At 31.7% G+C, this 15732-nt stretch overlaps 2 protein-coding genes and 1 long non-coding RNA gene across 5 annotated transcripts; 2 read left to right on the top strand and 1 right to left on the bottom strand.

Annotated features, from left to right (window-relative positions):
- Nucleotides 1–141: 141 nt before the first annotated feature.
- On the top strand, nucleotides 142–972 carry LOC132708356 (elongin-C). Its single transcript, XM_060680645.1, has 2 exons — nucleotides 142–480; nucleotides 639–972. The coding sequence occupies exons 1-2, from the start codon at nucleotides 266–268 to the stop codon at nucleotides 778–780; spliced, it is 357 nt and encodes a 118-aa protein (XP_060536628.1). The 5' UTR covers nucleotides 142–265; the 3' UTR covers nucleotides 781–972.
- Nucleotides 973–2127: 1155 nt separating this feature from the next.
- LOC132708358 (uncharacterized) lies at nucleotides 2128–3028 on the bottom strand. Of its 2 annotated transcripts, none has more exons than XR_009619900.1 (4): nucleotides 2888–3028; nucleotides 2751–2807; nucleotides 2415–2665; nucleotides 2128–2344 (listed from the first exon to the last, which is right to left on the bottom strand). It is a non-coding gene; the product is annotated as an uncharacterized LOC132708358 (long non-coding RNA). The 2 variants fall into 2 exon arrangements; XR_009619901.1 differs by having other exon boundaries at nucleotides 2869–2989.
- Nucleotides 3029–3462: 434 nt separating this feature from the next.
- LOC132708352 (uncharacterized) lies at nucleotides 3463–15483 on the top strand. Of its 2 annotated transcripts, XM_060680640.1 has the most exons (9): nucleotides 3463–3602; nucleotides 3773–4010; nucleotides 4275–4420; nucleotides 9681–9836; nucleotides 12528–12695; nucleotides 12959–13080; nucleotides 13939–14238; nucleotides 14296–14440; nucleotides 14499–15482. In XM_060680640.1, exons 1-9 carry the CDS (start codon nucleotides 3555–3557, stop codon nucleotides 14697–14699), a joined length of 1524 nt encoding a protein of 507 aa, XP_060536623.1. In that variant the 5' UTR covers nucleotides 3463–3554; the 3' UTR covers nucleotides 14700–15482. The 2 variants fall into 2 exon arrangements, with proteins under 2 accessions (XP_060536623.1, XP_060536624.1); XM_060680641.1 differs by lacking the exon at nucleotides 13939–14238 and having other exon boundaries at nucleotides 14499–15483.
- The last annotated feature ends 249 nt before the right edge of the window (nucleotides 15484–15732 follow it).

The following is a 15732-nucleotide window of genomic DNA, read 5'->3' as shown; positions in this document are numbered from 1 at the left end:
TATGCAATATAAGATTGCCACTTTGATGAAAAATGTTAAGTCTTAGTCAATGGTTTATATAAGACAATAAAAAAGCGCGCTTTCTTTAAATGGAACCATAGATCCAATAAACATAAAATTCATTATTTTTTCATTCTAACCCTAATTGCATTTGACAGAATTGTGCTCACAGTATACTAACTAAATATTGAATGTGCCGTTTTTATTTCTAGGGAAACTATTAGCAAACTAGGATATCAAATTTATAATTAATTACAATATTACAATGGGAGATATTACTGAAGAAAGAACACAAGAGCGTGTGTATGGAGGCTGTGAAGGTCCTGAGGCAATGTATGTGAAGCTTATTTCTTCAGATGGTCATGAATTTATAGTGAAAAGAGAACATGCTTTAACATCCGGCACCATTAAAGCTATGTTAAGCGGTCCCGGTCAGTTTGCAGAAAATGACGCCAATGAAGTAAATTTTAGAGAAATTCCGTAAGTTGTTGACTTTAGAAAATGGTTGATTATTCTCTTGTGCCAAAATCTTCAATTTTTTAGTTAATTGTTCCTCTTATTTATTTCGTGCAAATTTATTGCTTAGTCAAACAAGTAGTTATAATTATATAGTCATTGAAAGTTTGATTTTTGTTTAGGTCTCATGTACTGCAGAAGGTTTGCATGTATTTTACTTACAAGGTACGTTATACAAACAGTTCTACAGAAATACCAGAGTTTCCAATTGCACCAGAAATTGCATTAGAGTTGTTAATGGCAGCAAACTTTTTGGATTGTTAAATTTATACTTATTTTTCAAATGTGATTAAATAAAACATATTAAAATATCTGAGCAAATTTTTGGAATACTTCTTAATTATGGAGAACAAAAGAATATGTTTTTCAATTTTTTTAACTTTAGTCCTATAAGCAAGAGATGTGTAGTAATCTTAGTAATAGTAATAAATATGTGTTCACAAAAAAGTGTTTAAATTAAACTATATTTAACCCTTTATAAGATAATTAATTATAAGAAAATCATTACTGCATGAAGATGATATAAAAGTAGAAAAAAAAATGATAGTCTAAGATTACATTCACTGCAATTTATTTTATAATAAAAATAGAATACCTACAAAGAACTCCTAGCTATTCTGGACAATCTAAGGGGCAGTTTGTCACACAATATATAAACATGTAGGTACAACACATCAGCAAAGTGTATGCCTACTGTATGTGCATATTAGTAGCTACCCAATTCAACATCTATTTCAACTTTTTAACATAATAAATTCTTTTTTTAAGTCTTTTTAAGACATTTTGTATCCTTTGCCCTGTGCCCTTTTCCTCTCTGACAAACAAAATTAAATTATATCCATTCTGTATTTATTTATTTTTCTAGATTTCTCAAGCAATTTTGTTTTTTTCTTTTGTGATTTATTTTAATTAGATTTGGACATCACAAGGGCATGAACTTGCAAAATATTTTCATGAAAAAGCAAAGAACTCTGTATATACCTAAATGAAGAAAACTAAAAAAAAGTTTATGGTTTTTTACGTGCGCTTGACTTAAATCTTAGTGATGAATAATACGGTTAGAGCAGATCATAACATAGGTATGCACTGGCAACGTGCAACGTGTACGTATGTAGAGGTTATGGTGTGTTATCTTGATTTTGAGATTTAGTTTTTTTCGAAGGAATATCTTATTGAGTGTTTGTGTGTAGTGCTGCTGTGTTAATAAAGCGAAAACGTCATTTTACTCTAGTACCTACTACATCAGAAATTAGTAGAAACGGAAGTTATGGACATTTTAATTCAAAACGAAATGACCGAGGATAATTTAGTCAAATGGCTTTGGAATTAGCAGAACCAATTCAAATATTTGAGGATAATGAAGGTGTCCAATACCAAAGTATTGGAAGACTAAGGAATTATGAAGGGAACTTATTCTTAAAATATTTTCGAGGCCTACATTTGTAACTTATTACTTATTATTCTATTTTAGAATTTATCATATCTCGCACGTTTCGGAGCAGAGAGACATTTGATATGTTTAGAAAATGTGCTAGAAGAGAAGCTGCCACACCTGGAAGTAGATATTGCAGATGACGGTGGAAATGAGGAGGAACCAAATAGCAAATATGCTTTTATAACAAATAAAAATGTTTTCGAATTATTGCTACTTTTTTTTTGTAATTCACATAATAAGTCCAAAATTTTATTTCTTTACTCCTGGATTTTCTTGCTTCTTTCAATGGCGTTTCGTAAGAGGTTAATTTCTTGTATTCGAGCCTCCTCAATATTTGTCAGCCTTCTCCTTAGATAAAACATTCCACTGTTTGACTCCCTAGTCTTGGTACTTCTAAAATGAAAACATGTTATAAGCCTTTAATTTTTTTAATTATACCAATAAAAAAAATTGTTGAACCAACCTATAGAACCTGATTGGAGTGGTTTCCATCTGTGAAGTCACTGGGATAGCAGGTGGGTCCTTTTTATTTTCGACAAGGGGCTTTTTTCCTTATAACAAGCACTACTGTCAAGGTTATTAGGTTACGGAGGTTAACTGTTTTGTCCTCTCTATGTATTTCATTAACCTATATTGTCTTTAGTGCTTGGGTAGATTTTTTTCAGGTTTCTCCATTTCCTATTCAATATTTCTCCAGTTTAGTGAAAATATGCTCTGCAAATAACTTAAAATTGGATCTCTATTTCATGTGAGTGTAATTTTCGTTTAAAAAAAAACGTTTGTTTGAAAAAAGACACACCTTGATACGATCTTCCAAAACTCCAGGGGTTTTCGACAAAACTTTCCCGTTGGGACCCTGAAAAAATTTTTTTTGTAAATACTAATAATATAAATAATAAATAAAATATATTTATTACGTTGGAATTTCGTACTCACATCACCTGTCCAATACACCCTAACCAAATTCCTCTTTCAAGACCAAATTTTGCCAATACTGATCACTTCGCTACCTCTACCTAGCACAAAATAAACTCTCTACAAAAAACCCCCCAACATGTTGGAATTGTAGCGCATGTGCCCCCTGATGTTTCTGCTACGGCTTTTGTAAAATCAAATTTCCAACACGCTATCTAGGTCATAGAATATTATAGATGATAGAATAACCTAATATAAGTTATTTATGGATAGAAATAATAATAAAACAATTTACAATATCATTTTTATGACTATTTGGATTTACAATTTTTTTTACGAAGATCGACATCCGGCTCCTAATTTCAGATTATTATTTTTAACTCGCTTGATAAATCTTAGAGCTGCTGGTTGATCCTCTTGGTCCTATTTTTATAGTTGTGTTTAATTAATGATACGCAAAGTTATCGACCCCCGGAAAAGTATCCTTAATTTCCAATTAAGTTTAGATTCGACGCCTACAACTTTTGTTACAAACTACAGGGATTTGTAATTAACTGAACTGAAAATAGTTATAACCGCACTTTAACCTTTAACGTGACAAAGTCTAAAGTTACCTAACAATTTGTGATTTTGGTTAGAGCTACTATCTGAACATTTGATAAAAGAGTCAATTGTTTGGTAATAAGAAATGGATGAAATAATATTTCGAAGTTCTCAAAGGCTTGAAAACGTTGAGGTGTGTACTTTATGTATTCTTCAGATATTTGTATTATCACAATACAGTAAAAAACTATTAATAGAGTTCAACCTCGGATTCTTTTAGTTGTTAATTATTAGATATTCATTCGTTTCTTAATAACATATTTTAATAAGTAATAATACTATTTTAATTACTTAAAATTGCAGATGCAAGTCCAACTAGTGAGTTCGAAAATGAAAGATCTGATAAATGCATATTTACAACAAAGTAGGGCACTAATATACCAAGTCTGGAATAGCACAAAAATTGAGCACATGAGACTCAACATGAGAGAACTATTAAATTATTTGTTAGCAGCTGCTCATGATTTCAAGGAAAAAGCAGTTGATGTAGCAGATCCCAAGAGGCTTTATATGTTCTTGAAAGCTTTTGTTGGAGGAAGATGTAGGTAACATTTTATCACTACAGTTTTTTGGGATAGAGAAATTTTTCTATATGATGTGAAATTAAAACTGCCACGAAAACATGTTAGGCATGCCAAATTGCTTTGGCTCGTATTGTTATTCAACCCAAATGAACATCATAATCATGTTATGATATTGTGGATCTATTATTTTATGCTATATTTAGCTGCTTTACTTTGAGAACCTACTTGATGACATTTCATTGCAAAAACAGAATGTTAGTGCTTGCACATTTGATTTGTAGGGTCAAAACGTGAAATCAGTTTAGTTTGTATTGGCTTTCTCTTTGGGGGACTAGTTGGTCTAACAATAGGATTATCAGTTAGAAGAAAAGAATCAACCATCAGATATATGGAAGCCGTTCAGCTCAATCAGTATCTGGGAATTGAGGTAATGTGACAACATAAAATTTTTATATATATATATATATATATATATATATATATATATATATATATATATATATATATATATATATATATATATATATATATATATATATATATATATATATATATATATATATATATATTTGAGGCAGTTGAGGTGTCACTGTCGGTATCACTGCTTGAGTGTCTGATGAAGCATGTGTCGAATCGCAAATTACTCAAATAAAATTTAAAAATAACCATGACGAATACGTTTGAAAACCCTTGTTATGCTGGTTAATGATAAATTTTTTATTTGAGCCAATGTGTTATTGGTAAACACATCTGAGTGAAGCATCTTTAGTTTCTCACACACTCTTCTTTTGAATGGTTTTGTTGTTGCCTAAGGATGTCTGAAAAATATCTCAGCAAACCTTTTTTGGTCACTTTTTCATGCATTTCATAGACAAATATAAAAATCCATTGCGGTTAGTAACAAGATTTGCATCAATTTAAAATAAAATCCTGTTTAAAGTGTTTAGGAATATTTAATGTTACCAAGTTGTTTTGTTTAGATTACACATAAGTGATTATGAAATCATTGGTGAAGAATTTTTTGCAGTATTGCGAAAAGAAAATTAAAAGTAAGTAAATTAACTTAACTGTTAATTTTTACACCATTGTAGAAACATGTTTTTTTTTCATTCCCCTTTAAGTTAGTGGGGGTGTTGTAAAATAATATAAAATTAAAAAAAAACACGAGTTATCTCATCAGCGAAGATTCCGGTAAGCTAACCCATGGGGAGTCCTATTCTTCTTTAGGTGCCTTCTTCATTACTGAAGGTTGGCGACAATGGCTGCAAATTCTTTTCTATTGTCCACTCTTTTATGTTATTAAGCCATTTTCGTCTTCCGGGAGCCTTCGGGCGCTCTATCTTTCCTTCCATGATCGGTCTCAAAAGTTGATATTTTTCTCCTTTGTATAAATGTCCTAAATAGCTGATTTTGCGCCGTTTCACATCCTGCAGGAGTTCTTTGTCTGTTCGCATCTTATAATATTTTCATTTGTCATTTGTGTTATCCATCGAATCTTCAAAAGTCTGCTTCCAGTCATTGCATCATTGCATCATTGCTCTTTCCCATTGTTCAAGATTTCGTGCCATATATGAGAATAGAATAAATGTAACGTGGATGTTGTGTTTTCAATTCGTGCTCGAATTTGGGTCTCCGAATCAAGGGTTTCGGTAATCCAGCACCCGAGATATTTAAACTTTCTCACCTCTTCTTTTGGAGTACCGTATATTGGCTCGTAAGTTTTGATTTCTGCTGATGACCATCACCTTTGTTTTTAAAAATATTTATTGTCAGACCATGTTGATCGCGGGATTCTACAATGTTGTCTATAAATTCTTGTAAGCCTTCTGAAGTGTCTGCAAAGATGACTGTGTCGTCTGCATAGCGTATATTGATAAATTGGTTAAGGCTTTCGCGGCCCGTTGATAAGCTATTATCTTGATTCGGGTTTAAAGGCCGTCGTCGATTGGAATTACTTCCTAACGTTTCGCTAGCACGAGTGGCGAGCTTCTTCAGAGGTCCTTCCATCTCCGATGTTGGACGTCCAACATCGGAGATGGAAGGACCTCTGAAGAAGCTCGCCACTCGTGCTAGCGAAACGTTAGGAAGTAATTCCAATCGACGACGGCCTTTAAACCCGAATCAAGATAATAGCATAGCGTATATTGTTAAATAATTTATCGTTCACCATCATGGCAATTTCACTGTTCTCTAATGCTTGTTGAAATATTTAATATAATATTTTGTTTTTAAAAAAACGTATTTACTTATCTGTTTTTTTTTCCTATGAGCTTATTTTTTAACGGATTTTTAAAATTTTGTGTCAAAAAAAGTACCGGTTTTAAAAAGTTTTTGTTTCCAGTAGGGAGTTATTTGAAGAAACTAGTTTATCCTAAAAAATTAATAGTTCATTACATTATCATCTACCATAACATCTATCTAATGAATTTGCCAATTAGTAAACTAAAAGGAAATGCAAAAGTCGTGATTAACCTTCAAACATCCAGTATATGCCATGATTTCAAAAATATTTTGCATAGAAATTTTGCAGATGAAAGAGACAAATCATGTCTTGATGCAGATTTGGTAATGCTGCGCTAAGAAACATATGAGAAACCCACATTCTGCATTTCATGTGTTCGTTTATTGATACATATGAAACGACTAATGATGGTCAAAACTATATTAAACTTCCAAATATCTTGAAAAATAGGGTTGAAAATAAAATATCAGATATTCTGCCTCATCCAAAAAGATCGAAGAGAACGTTGATAAATGTAAATGCATCTCTTTTTAATGCTATTACAGGAAACCTTGATGCATCTGATGACGATTACTATGAGCATCTTATTAAAGAGTTGCAGCACAACCAAAAAGAGTTAGCTGAAAGTATTTTAAAACAAAATCTAAGATTAATCAAATAGATCAATTTGTTGAAAAATCACCTTATATTTAATCCTTATTGAAGATGTATTGATACAGGTCATTAACACTCATGAAGTTATTGTGACAATTTTCCAAGATTTAGAAAGTTCGATAATTTTGTCAACAAAAAATTATTCACCTAAGTATAATTACAATTAAAGACTTTTTTAACGTACTTTTTATTTTGCAAACTAAAGTATTAAAAGAACAAAGGATTCTACCTGTAACTTCAGAAAACACTTTTGTTTTTGAAAAATTAATTTTGAATAGTAAAGTTAATTTTTGATTATTTTCATCCCCATTCATTCATTAAATAACAGTTGGTTTATGGTTGTTTTGCCTGGTGCAAAGTATTTGATAAAAACCGAATCGCAATATGCATACCAGAATGAGCTATGTTAAGAAGCTACTAAAAGCCTATTCGCCTGTACCCATGAAGATCTTAAGAAAAATGATAATAACAGTACTTGCGAATCGGCCTTGTTAAACGCAAATCCACAAAAAACAAACTGCCGTAATATGCAACTTAAAATCACCCAGCCAATTGTCAATCAATTGGAAAATTCTAATTAGTGGATTATAGAAGTTCCCAAGGAACAAACCGTTAAATTTCAAAATCTCTATAGAGCATACCAAGTTAAACTTCCAAATGGATGAAATTTAATCATTATGATTAATGATCCTAGAACAATCAACTCCAGTATCCAGCCAATACTTTTTTCTGACCTGTCCAATATGCGAATACAGCAAAGTTAGAAAAAAGAAAGAAAGAATTTTTTTTAAAAAACAAGGGTAGTTAATTGATGTTTCTATGATCATGCAAACAGTTACTGCTTTTGCACATTCCACTGTGCCAAAAGTTTAACTTAACTTACTTTGTGCACTAATGCTCTATTAATTAATCCAAATATAACAACTTAGAGGAACTATTTAATACATTAATTTGTCCAAGAAACTTCCACAGGCTACTTTAATACTATTACAAAACTTCTGGAATCCTCCTGCGTCGGTTGTTGTTGAATGGAATTTATTGACGTTTCGCCAATCATCCTGTTGGCTCTTCACAGAGTTTAGCCGGAGCTGGCTCGTATTCTACTCTGTACCTCATATATTGTTTGAGGTGTTGACTGACTCCCATATGGGTGACAGGGAAAGACCTGAGTGTGGTTGTTTGGTCTTTCATGTATGTATTCTTTGCCGTATATGCATGGAATGCTGTAAACTCCTAATAATGGAATTTTGTTTTTGACCTAGAGAGATTATTGGACAAGTGGTAAATCTGATTTTGGGGTTATATTTCTTACGAACTTTTGAAATGTGATCAGTGATATTTTGAATGTAAGGAAAGACAACAGTAACACAAGTGTTAGTATTAAAGTAAAAGAAATTCTCATTATTTATATTTAAAATACAACTGTCATCCTACGTGCAGGATTGTACTGCGATTGCGCGAAAATTTTGAGTACGACCTACTATCGGCGAAATTTTCGGACCCTCTCTTGCCTTTTCAACACCTTGCGAAGAACATTAAATCTTTTACAGTTCTAGAAGTGAAGTTAGTTGTTAAAGTCTGTTCTTAAATATAAGAAAGTGACTAACTGATACGAATTAAGGAAAGACCCAGGCAAGCTAGTAGATATATAGCACCGTTTAAGCAAGCAAAAACCGCACATAACCACAATCTCCTAACCCCTTCGCAGCGGGGGCCCGTCCTAGTGTCCCCCCTAGTTACCAGAGTGTGCTCCGCCCCCCACCGTCCTATTTGCCCCAGTCGCTGCTAGATGTCGCGCGCTCCGACTGTCGACCCGATCCCCCGCGACCCCGCGCCGCACCGTCACCGCCCTCTGCCGGGGGGGGCCGTGCTGTTATGCTCCGATCGGGTCGACGGTCGGAGCGCGCGACCGGGGCAAACAGGACGGTGGGGGGGCGGAGCACACGCTGGTAGCCAGGGAGGACACTAGGACGGGCCGGACTGCCACGCGCGGGGGGCCTCCGCTGCGAGGGGGTTAGGAGATTGTCGATATGTGCGGTTTTTGGTTGCTTAAACGGTGCTATATATTTACTCAAGCTGTAAGAATGAAATATGGCCGAACAGGTCCGTACTTTGCTTAGAATTTAATTATTTGGGGTTTTGTTAGGAAAGATACTAAACAATATTTATTTATTTATGTATGTATTTATGTTCTAATTATTATTTGTTCTATATTATTTGTAATATGGATATACGATTGTTCTGCTTTTTCTATATGTTTAACAGAATTTGCCCAACTTTGTGGAGGAATGTTAAAAACTTCGCTTTTTATAAGTTTGAGGACAATGGAGTTTATGATATCCCGGAATATAGTGTCATCATATATATATATATATATATATATATATATATATATATATATATATATATATATATATATATATATATATATATATATATATATATATATATATATATATATATATATATATATATATATATATATATATATATATATATATATATATATATATATATATATATATGTATATATATATATATATGTATATATATATATATATATGTATATATATATATATATATATATATATATATATATATATATATATATATATATATATATATATATATATATATATATATATATATATATATATATATATATATATATATAATGTATATATAGTTTTACTTATCATGGTATGCCCCATTCTACTTCAAGCAAAATTTCTAATGCAACAATTATGGATGCTTTAATACATGTCTTTTCAATTGATCTAATTTTTTTCAGTCAGTAGCGGTAGTAGAAGATGCGATTGCTCCTCATGAATGTGGCGACTATGACGTTTTAATCGATGTGAAGGCGGCATCGGTTCAAATCATAGACGCTGAAATTTGCAAGGGTTATGGCAAGACCCTTCGTAAAATATTACGTAGAATTTTTAAGGTAAGCCCTGAACTATATAATGCGTTTTTGCGGGAGCGTATTAGCCGGACCCGTTCTGTGGAACACCTACAACACACTGTTTTGAATGGGGCCGTTTATACTGTTGCCATTATGCCTCATCGACTGGATGCGACGGCAGCATGCTGCCATCGAATGGGACGACGGGACAGCGGGATTTAAAAGGAAACATATATTTAATACGACAGTGTGTGGTTTTATACTGTACCATTGAAGTTCGGGCAATTATGTTCAATATAGACAAATTTATCTAGTGGATCCAAGATTCTCTAGTCATTGGTGAAGCTATGTTTAATAATAATAATAATAATAATAATAAGTTTATTTATCAATCAATACAAGCTACAATATCACGACTACAATATAACGCAATTCATACTAATTCCCGTAAATACATGCAAAAAAAAAGCGTTAAAAAAAATTAAACCAAAGATTATTTAGTAGAAATGCGAGTAAAATAATTATGATTATTTGATAAATAGACTAAAATAACATCAAAGAAATACTTCTTGCCGGTGTGAATTAAACTTACAGGTCTTATATAATTATGGAAAGTGAAAAGTTTTAATGAAAGATAACGAATACCTACCTAAATTATACATGTAATTAAATATGGAAAAATCAGTACAAATTGGAAAAGTCAAAAGGGTAATGAAAAATCGAACAGTAACAAATTGAATTAAAACTAAAATGAAAATGAAACAGAAGACGTAGTTTAATAAGCTAGCAAATGAGTGATAAAATTATGTTGTAATAACAAGCTTGTTTTGGAATGTAATTGTATTAAAATTTATTAGCCATTGGTTTGTCATGATCAGGTGCAGTTTAGTCTAGTTCTGGATACGTTTTGTTTTTATCATTGTTGGGGATACTTTGACACATTCGAGGATTTATTTTTTTTGTCTTACTTTTTAAGCTAGCCATATTTTTTCATTAGCAGTGAATGAATTCTCGATCTCTCTTGACTTAGCAGCCATTTGTTTAATCGAGATTTAAACAAAGTTAAAGAATTTATATTTTTGATTTCAATCGGTAGCTCACTGTGGATATTTGCGCTTATGTACAAAAAGAATCTTTGTCCTAGTGAAGTCTTGGTTTGAGGAAGGTTACCTGTTCCTACTTTGTGCCTGGTGTTATGATTATGCTTTATGGTTTGTAACGTGTCTTTTTTCTTATATTGTCGCATTGCTATACTTTGCACAAAAAGTTGACGAATATCTAAAATTTCACTCTCTCGGAATAATTTAATACTTGGATATAGTTTATTCTTGCCATAAATTATTTTTAATATCCACTTTTGAGTGATTTCTAGCGTTCTAAGATGAGCATCCAGCACTCCCTCCCAAACTATTATTCCATAAGTTAAATGTGGTTGAACAAGTGCAAAATATAAGGTTCTCAAGTATGACTTTTCAAAATATGTTTTCAATTCTTTAAAATTTCTGATTAAAGATCTTAAGCGGTTATTTGTATATTTTACATGTTCACCCCACTTTAAATGCGGATCAAGTATAATCCCCAAATATTTGATTGTGGTTTTATATTTTATGGGCACAGAATAATTCGCATTTATTTTGATATTCAGTTCTTGGAAGTCTGGGAGAGAGTCGGAATAACATCCCAAAGGCACAAAATTAGTCTTTTCGTAATTAACGGTTAAGAGATGGTTACTGAACCATTTAAATATGTGCTGTAGGTCATGTTCGGCTTTGTTTTTAAGTGCTTTCCAGGATTTATCTCTGTAGATTATGGCAGAGTTGTCCGCAAAGCATATTAGTTATGTTAAATAAATTATTAATATAAAGTATAAACAATACCGGGCCCAAAACTGTCCCTTGAGGAACGCCAAACTCTACATTTGCTTCTTCACTAACCACATTTCCTACTTCTAATACTAATACTCGGGAAACATTTTTCTTTATATTTCCGCCTATCTTCTTAAAATATCATAAATCTGATTACCCTTTTGCTGGCCGGTAAAAAATTATTTTAGTCTGTGCGGAAATGCATCATTTTCCTTTTCCCGAATAACCGAAGCCAGTTAAAATAAAACTGGAACTAACGAAAACTCCGGAACAAAAAATGCAAGTGATAAGAAAGTTTTTTACCATCTGTAATACATTTTCTTTGCATGAAATACATATACAAAGATAATTGTTGTTTTCGCTGATTAAAAAAAAAATCGAAGTGATATTACACATGCGCAAGTTTTATTATTTTCAAAAAACTATTTAAAATTTAAAGCAAAAAGCAATTTTCAACTATTTTAAAGCCCTGAAAATGGAAATTATACATTACTGCAAAACAATATTTGTAATCCCACGCTCTATGTTCAATCCTTATTTATGTAAATGATTTTGGTTAAACTGTTTGACTCTTCAAGCAAATTCGCCGTTTCAAGAGCACAAACAATTTTCATTTTTGAAAACTGCACTAGTCTACAAACAAGCACGCATGACGTAATTCCCGTTCTAGTGCATATATATACTCTCAAGACTGCCCGCCAAACGAGTTCCTCTAAAACTCATTGTATAGTCCCGGGCAAAGTGGTAAAACTATAGTCGCATTAATTTTATTATTTCAATCAGTTTATATAAAATGTTTATATATCACATTGAGTTATCAAGATTACATTTAAAATGAAATTTACAACTTTAAATTTTTTTATTCTAGCAATCTTCATCGGATCTGCCAGTCATCCTTGGAAGAGACTGTACTGGAGTTATAACGGACTTGGGAGAAAAAATTAAAAGGTTGGAAATTGGTGACGAAGTGTGGGCGACAGTGCCATTTTGGTCACAAGGAACCTTAAGCCAAACCGTCCTGTTGTCCGAAAATAGGGTAATTTCTACTCAGCGTTCTTAGCAATTATTTAAGCAACAAAAAAGGAAACTGCGGATATTTTTTATAATCCAAAAGTTTGGCAGCACTGGTTAGATATTGAGAGACAAAACTTTTCAAATTTGTTAATAAATATCAATAATATTCAACACAGAAAAATTGAACAAATATATAGTGATTCCCACCTATATTTCTTGCACTTGCTGTTCACTAGGTTTAATTTCTCCTGTGGTTTTTAGCAATTAACATAATCATTTTTAAAGGTAGCTAAAAAACCTAAAAACGTGGGTTTTGAAGGTGCCTGCAGCATTCCTTATGCTGGGAGTATAGCTTTATCTATATTGAACCAGGCAAAGTTAGATGTGTCAAATGCCGAAAAAAAGAAGTAAGTACAACTTACAAACATATCAATTTACATTTTTAATCATAATGGGTCACTTGTATAAAATATGTTTATACCTACAAAAAACAATGAGGAATGTAGAAAGTTTTTATTATTAAGCACGAAATTGAGAAAATAGTTTAAGCAATCCCAATTTCAAAATTTAGAAGAAAATTAAAAAAGGAAACACTAAATGTACTTAAAATGCTTGAAAAACTGTATGTATATATATGTATATATGTATATTACCCAACCGAATAAACTCTAATTAATTTACAATAACTTCTCACAATATATTATTTATAACTAATAAATACTTACCGGCCGGCGGCTTTTGGGGTTCTTGTGAACAGGTTTATTCGATGATGTCTATTAGATCGTAGATGACGCAAGTATCACGCCAGTACCTAAAATTAAACTATACTTACTCACAATGCAAGGGTATGTAGTTAGGTGTGTTAATCCTCTGGTATTGCGGTCTATTCAAGGTACAGTCTTTTTAAAGCAGTTTTTATTCGATTCAGATTTCATAAAATTAAGGTTAAACAAATATGGTAAAAGCAATTCCATATTTTTGTCGTTTTTATCTACACATTATTTCGGTTTTCACCACCAATTTGCAATTAATATTTATGAACAATTTCTTTAGGCATCCGCTTGTTTTTTATTATTTTAATTATAATAAATATAAAATATATAAAAAGTTCAGTTTAGTTTCAGTTTGAAACAAACTGTAAAGTTCATACATCATAAAAATTTGACCCATGCAATTGTCAGATATGCTGACAAATTTTTTTGTAACATTCACATTATTACAGTTGAAAACTGTAGAAAAATATTTATATCTTATATATTTTATAGAATTTTTATTCAAGGCGGTTGCACTCCAGTAGGATGTCTGTTAATCCAAATTTTAAAGCATTGGAAAGCCGAAGTAGTTACCTCTTGTTGTGAAAGAGCTGTCCCTGTCGCCAAAGCTTTAGGAGCGGCTGATATAATTACCTTGGATACATTGGAAGAATTTAGATCTAAAATTTTTCTTGAACATGAATATGAGAATAATGAGCATTCTAACGACCAGGTGGATTTAATAATGTTAATTAAGGAACTTGAACTAAGGGGACAACAGTATGATGTTATTATTCTAACCAGAAATGATAGGTGATCGATTTTTATTTAATACTACATAACATTATGTGATTCATTGATTTGTTCTAGGTTTAACTGGAAACACCTAACTCGTTTTTGTAAAAAAGAAAAGAGTATATTTTCATCCCTGCCCCCAGACTTATTGTCAGATTCTTGCGGCATAATTGGTCGGAATTTACTGTCACTGTACATTAAGACAAAGATGATAATGCAGGTATTAATAAATGTAAATCGTAAAATGCGTAATTTAAATTATTTTTCTCTTGTTTTAGACCATATTGGGTGCTCCTCTAGACGATTATGATGAATGTCATTTATGTTACGAAACACTAAATGACTTGACACATGGTGTCGAAAACGGTTATTTACAAAATGTAGTGGATAAAGTCTTTCAACCAAAGAATATTGAAATGGCTTTAAATCATATACAATCTTCAAAATCCATTGGAAGTTCTGTTATTACTTTTAGGTAACATATCATTTATTTTGTTGACTAAGAATTTAGTGTCTCAGGGGAAACAAAACGATTCTACTAAAGAAAACTATAATTAGTAAAAGTATTGAAAAATTCCTATAATCGGAGTAAATGCTGGCTTTACTTTAATATTTAAAGAATGCCTTATCAATTCTGGTCTTTAAATTCTAAACACAAAACGCAGATTGAATCAGGTCCCACTCAGACATTACGTGCAGGAACATGAACTGCCACATTAAAAATATCAGGTAATTTTGATTTTTTGTTATCTAGCTATTTATTGATATGAATATGTAGCCAATCTCTTTTGGGCAGGTTAAATGTTGAATAATCTTAAATTTAAATGTTAATTACATGACTTAATTGATGTTCGGTCAAAAATATATATTGCTGACAATAAAATTTTGTAATAAAATCTGCACTTTTTTATTGTGTGGTTATTTTTTACTTTGTAAATATTTTTTCTACTGTCGTATCTAAAATGTCTTATTATACACCGATCTAGCGTACGGAAAGTGTCATTTTACCACGGCAATTTAGTTAGCCATGCAACTACAGCATCCTGGGCCTGGCTCCTGTGCTCACGGCCCCGGAAATGTCCCTTCCCTAATGGCCCCACCAAATCCTTTGTTGTTGCATTGGTGTAGTAGAAAATTTTTGTACTGATTGTTCTCTTTTTTGGTGTAAAACTGTTCAAAGGGTTGAAATGAAACAAAAATTTATAGCATAAGCATTTTAATAATTTTTCCCAAAATATAGTATTTGTGGAGACATTTCCTTGTATTTGTTGTACGATCCAAAGTGCCTTGCCCAATTTTGTATTTTTTATTTTTATGACAAAGGTAACCTCTACTTTTATACTCCTTACTAGGAGTTACGAATAATTTTTTTAATAAACGTCAAATATATTTATTTAGGACTCCAAAAATTATATATATATATATATATATATATATATATATATATATATATATATATATATATATATATATATATATATATATATATATATATATATATATATATTCTCA

The sequence above is a fragment of the Cylas formicarius genome, unplaced genomic scaffold (genome assembly GCF_029955315.1).
Source record: "Cylas formicarius isolate icCylForm1 unplaced genomic scaffold, icCylForm1.1 PGA_scaffold_10__41_contigs__length_53128322, whole genome shotgun sequence".
NCBI classification, from domain to species: Eukaryota; Metazoa; Arthropoda; class Insecta; order Coleoptera; family Brentidae; genus Cylas; species Cylas formicarius.
Note: the sequence above shows the minus strand (reverse complement) of the source record. Positions and strands in the feature narration are given on the sequence as shown.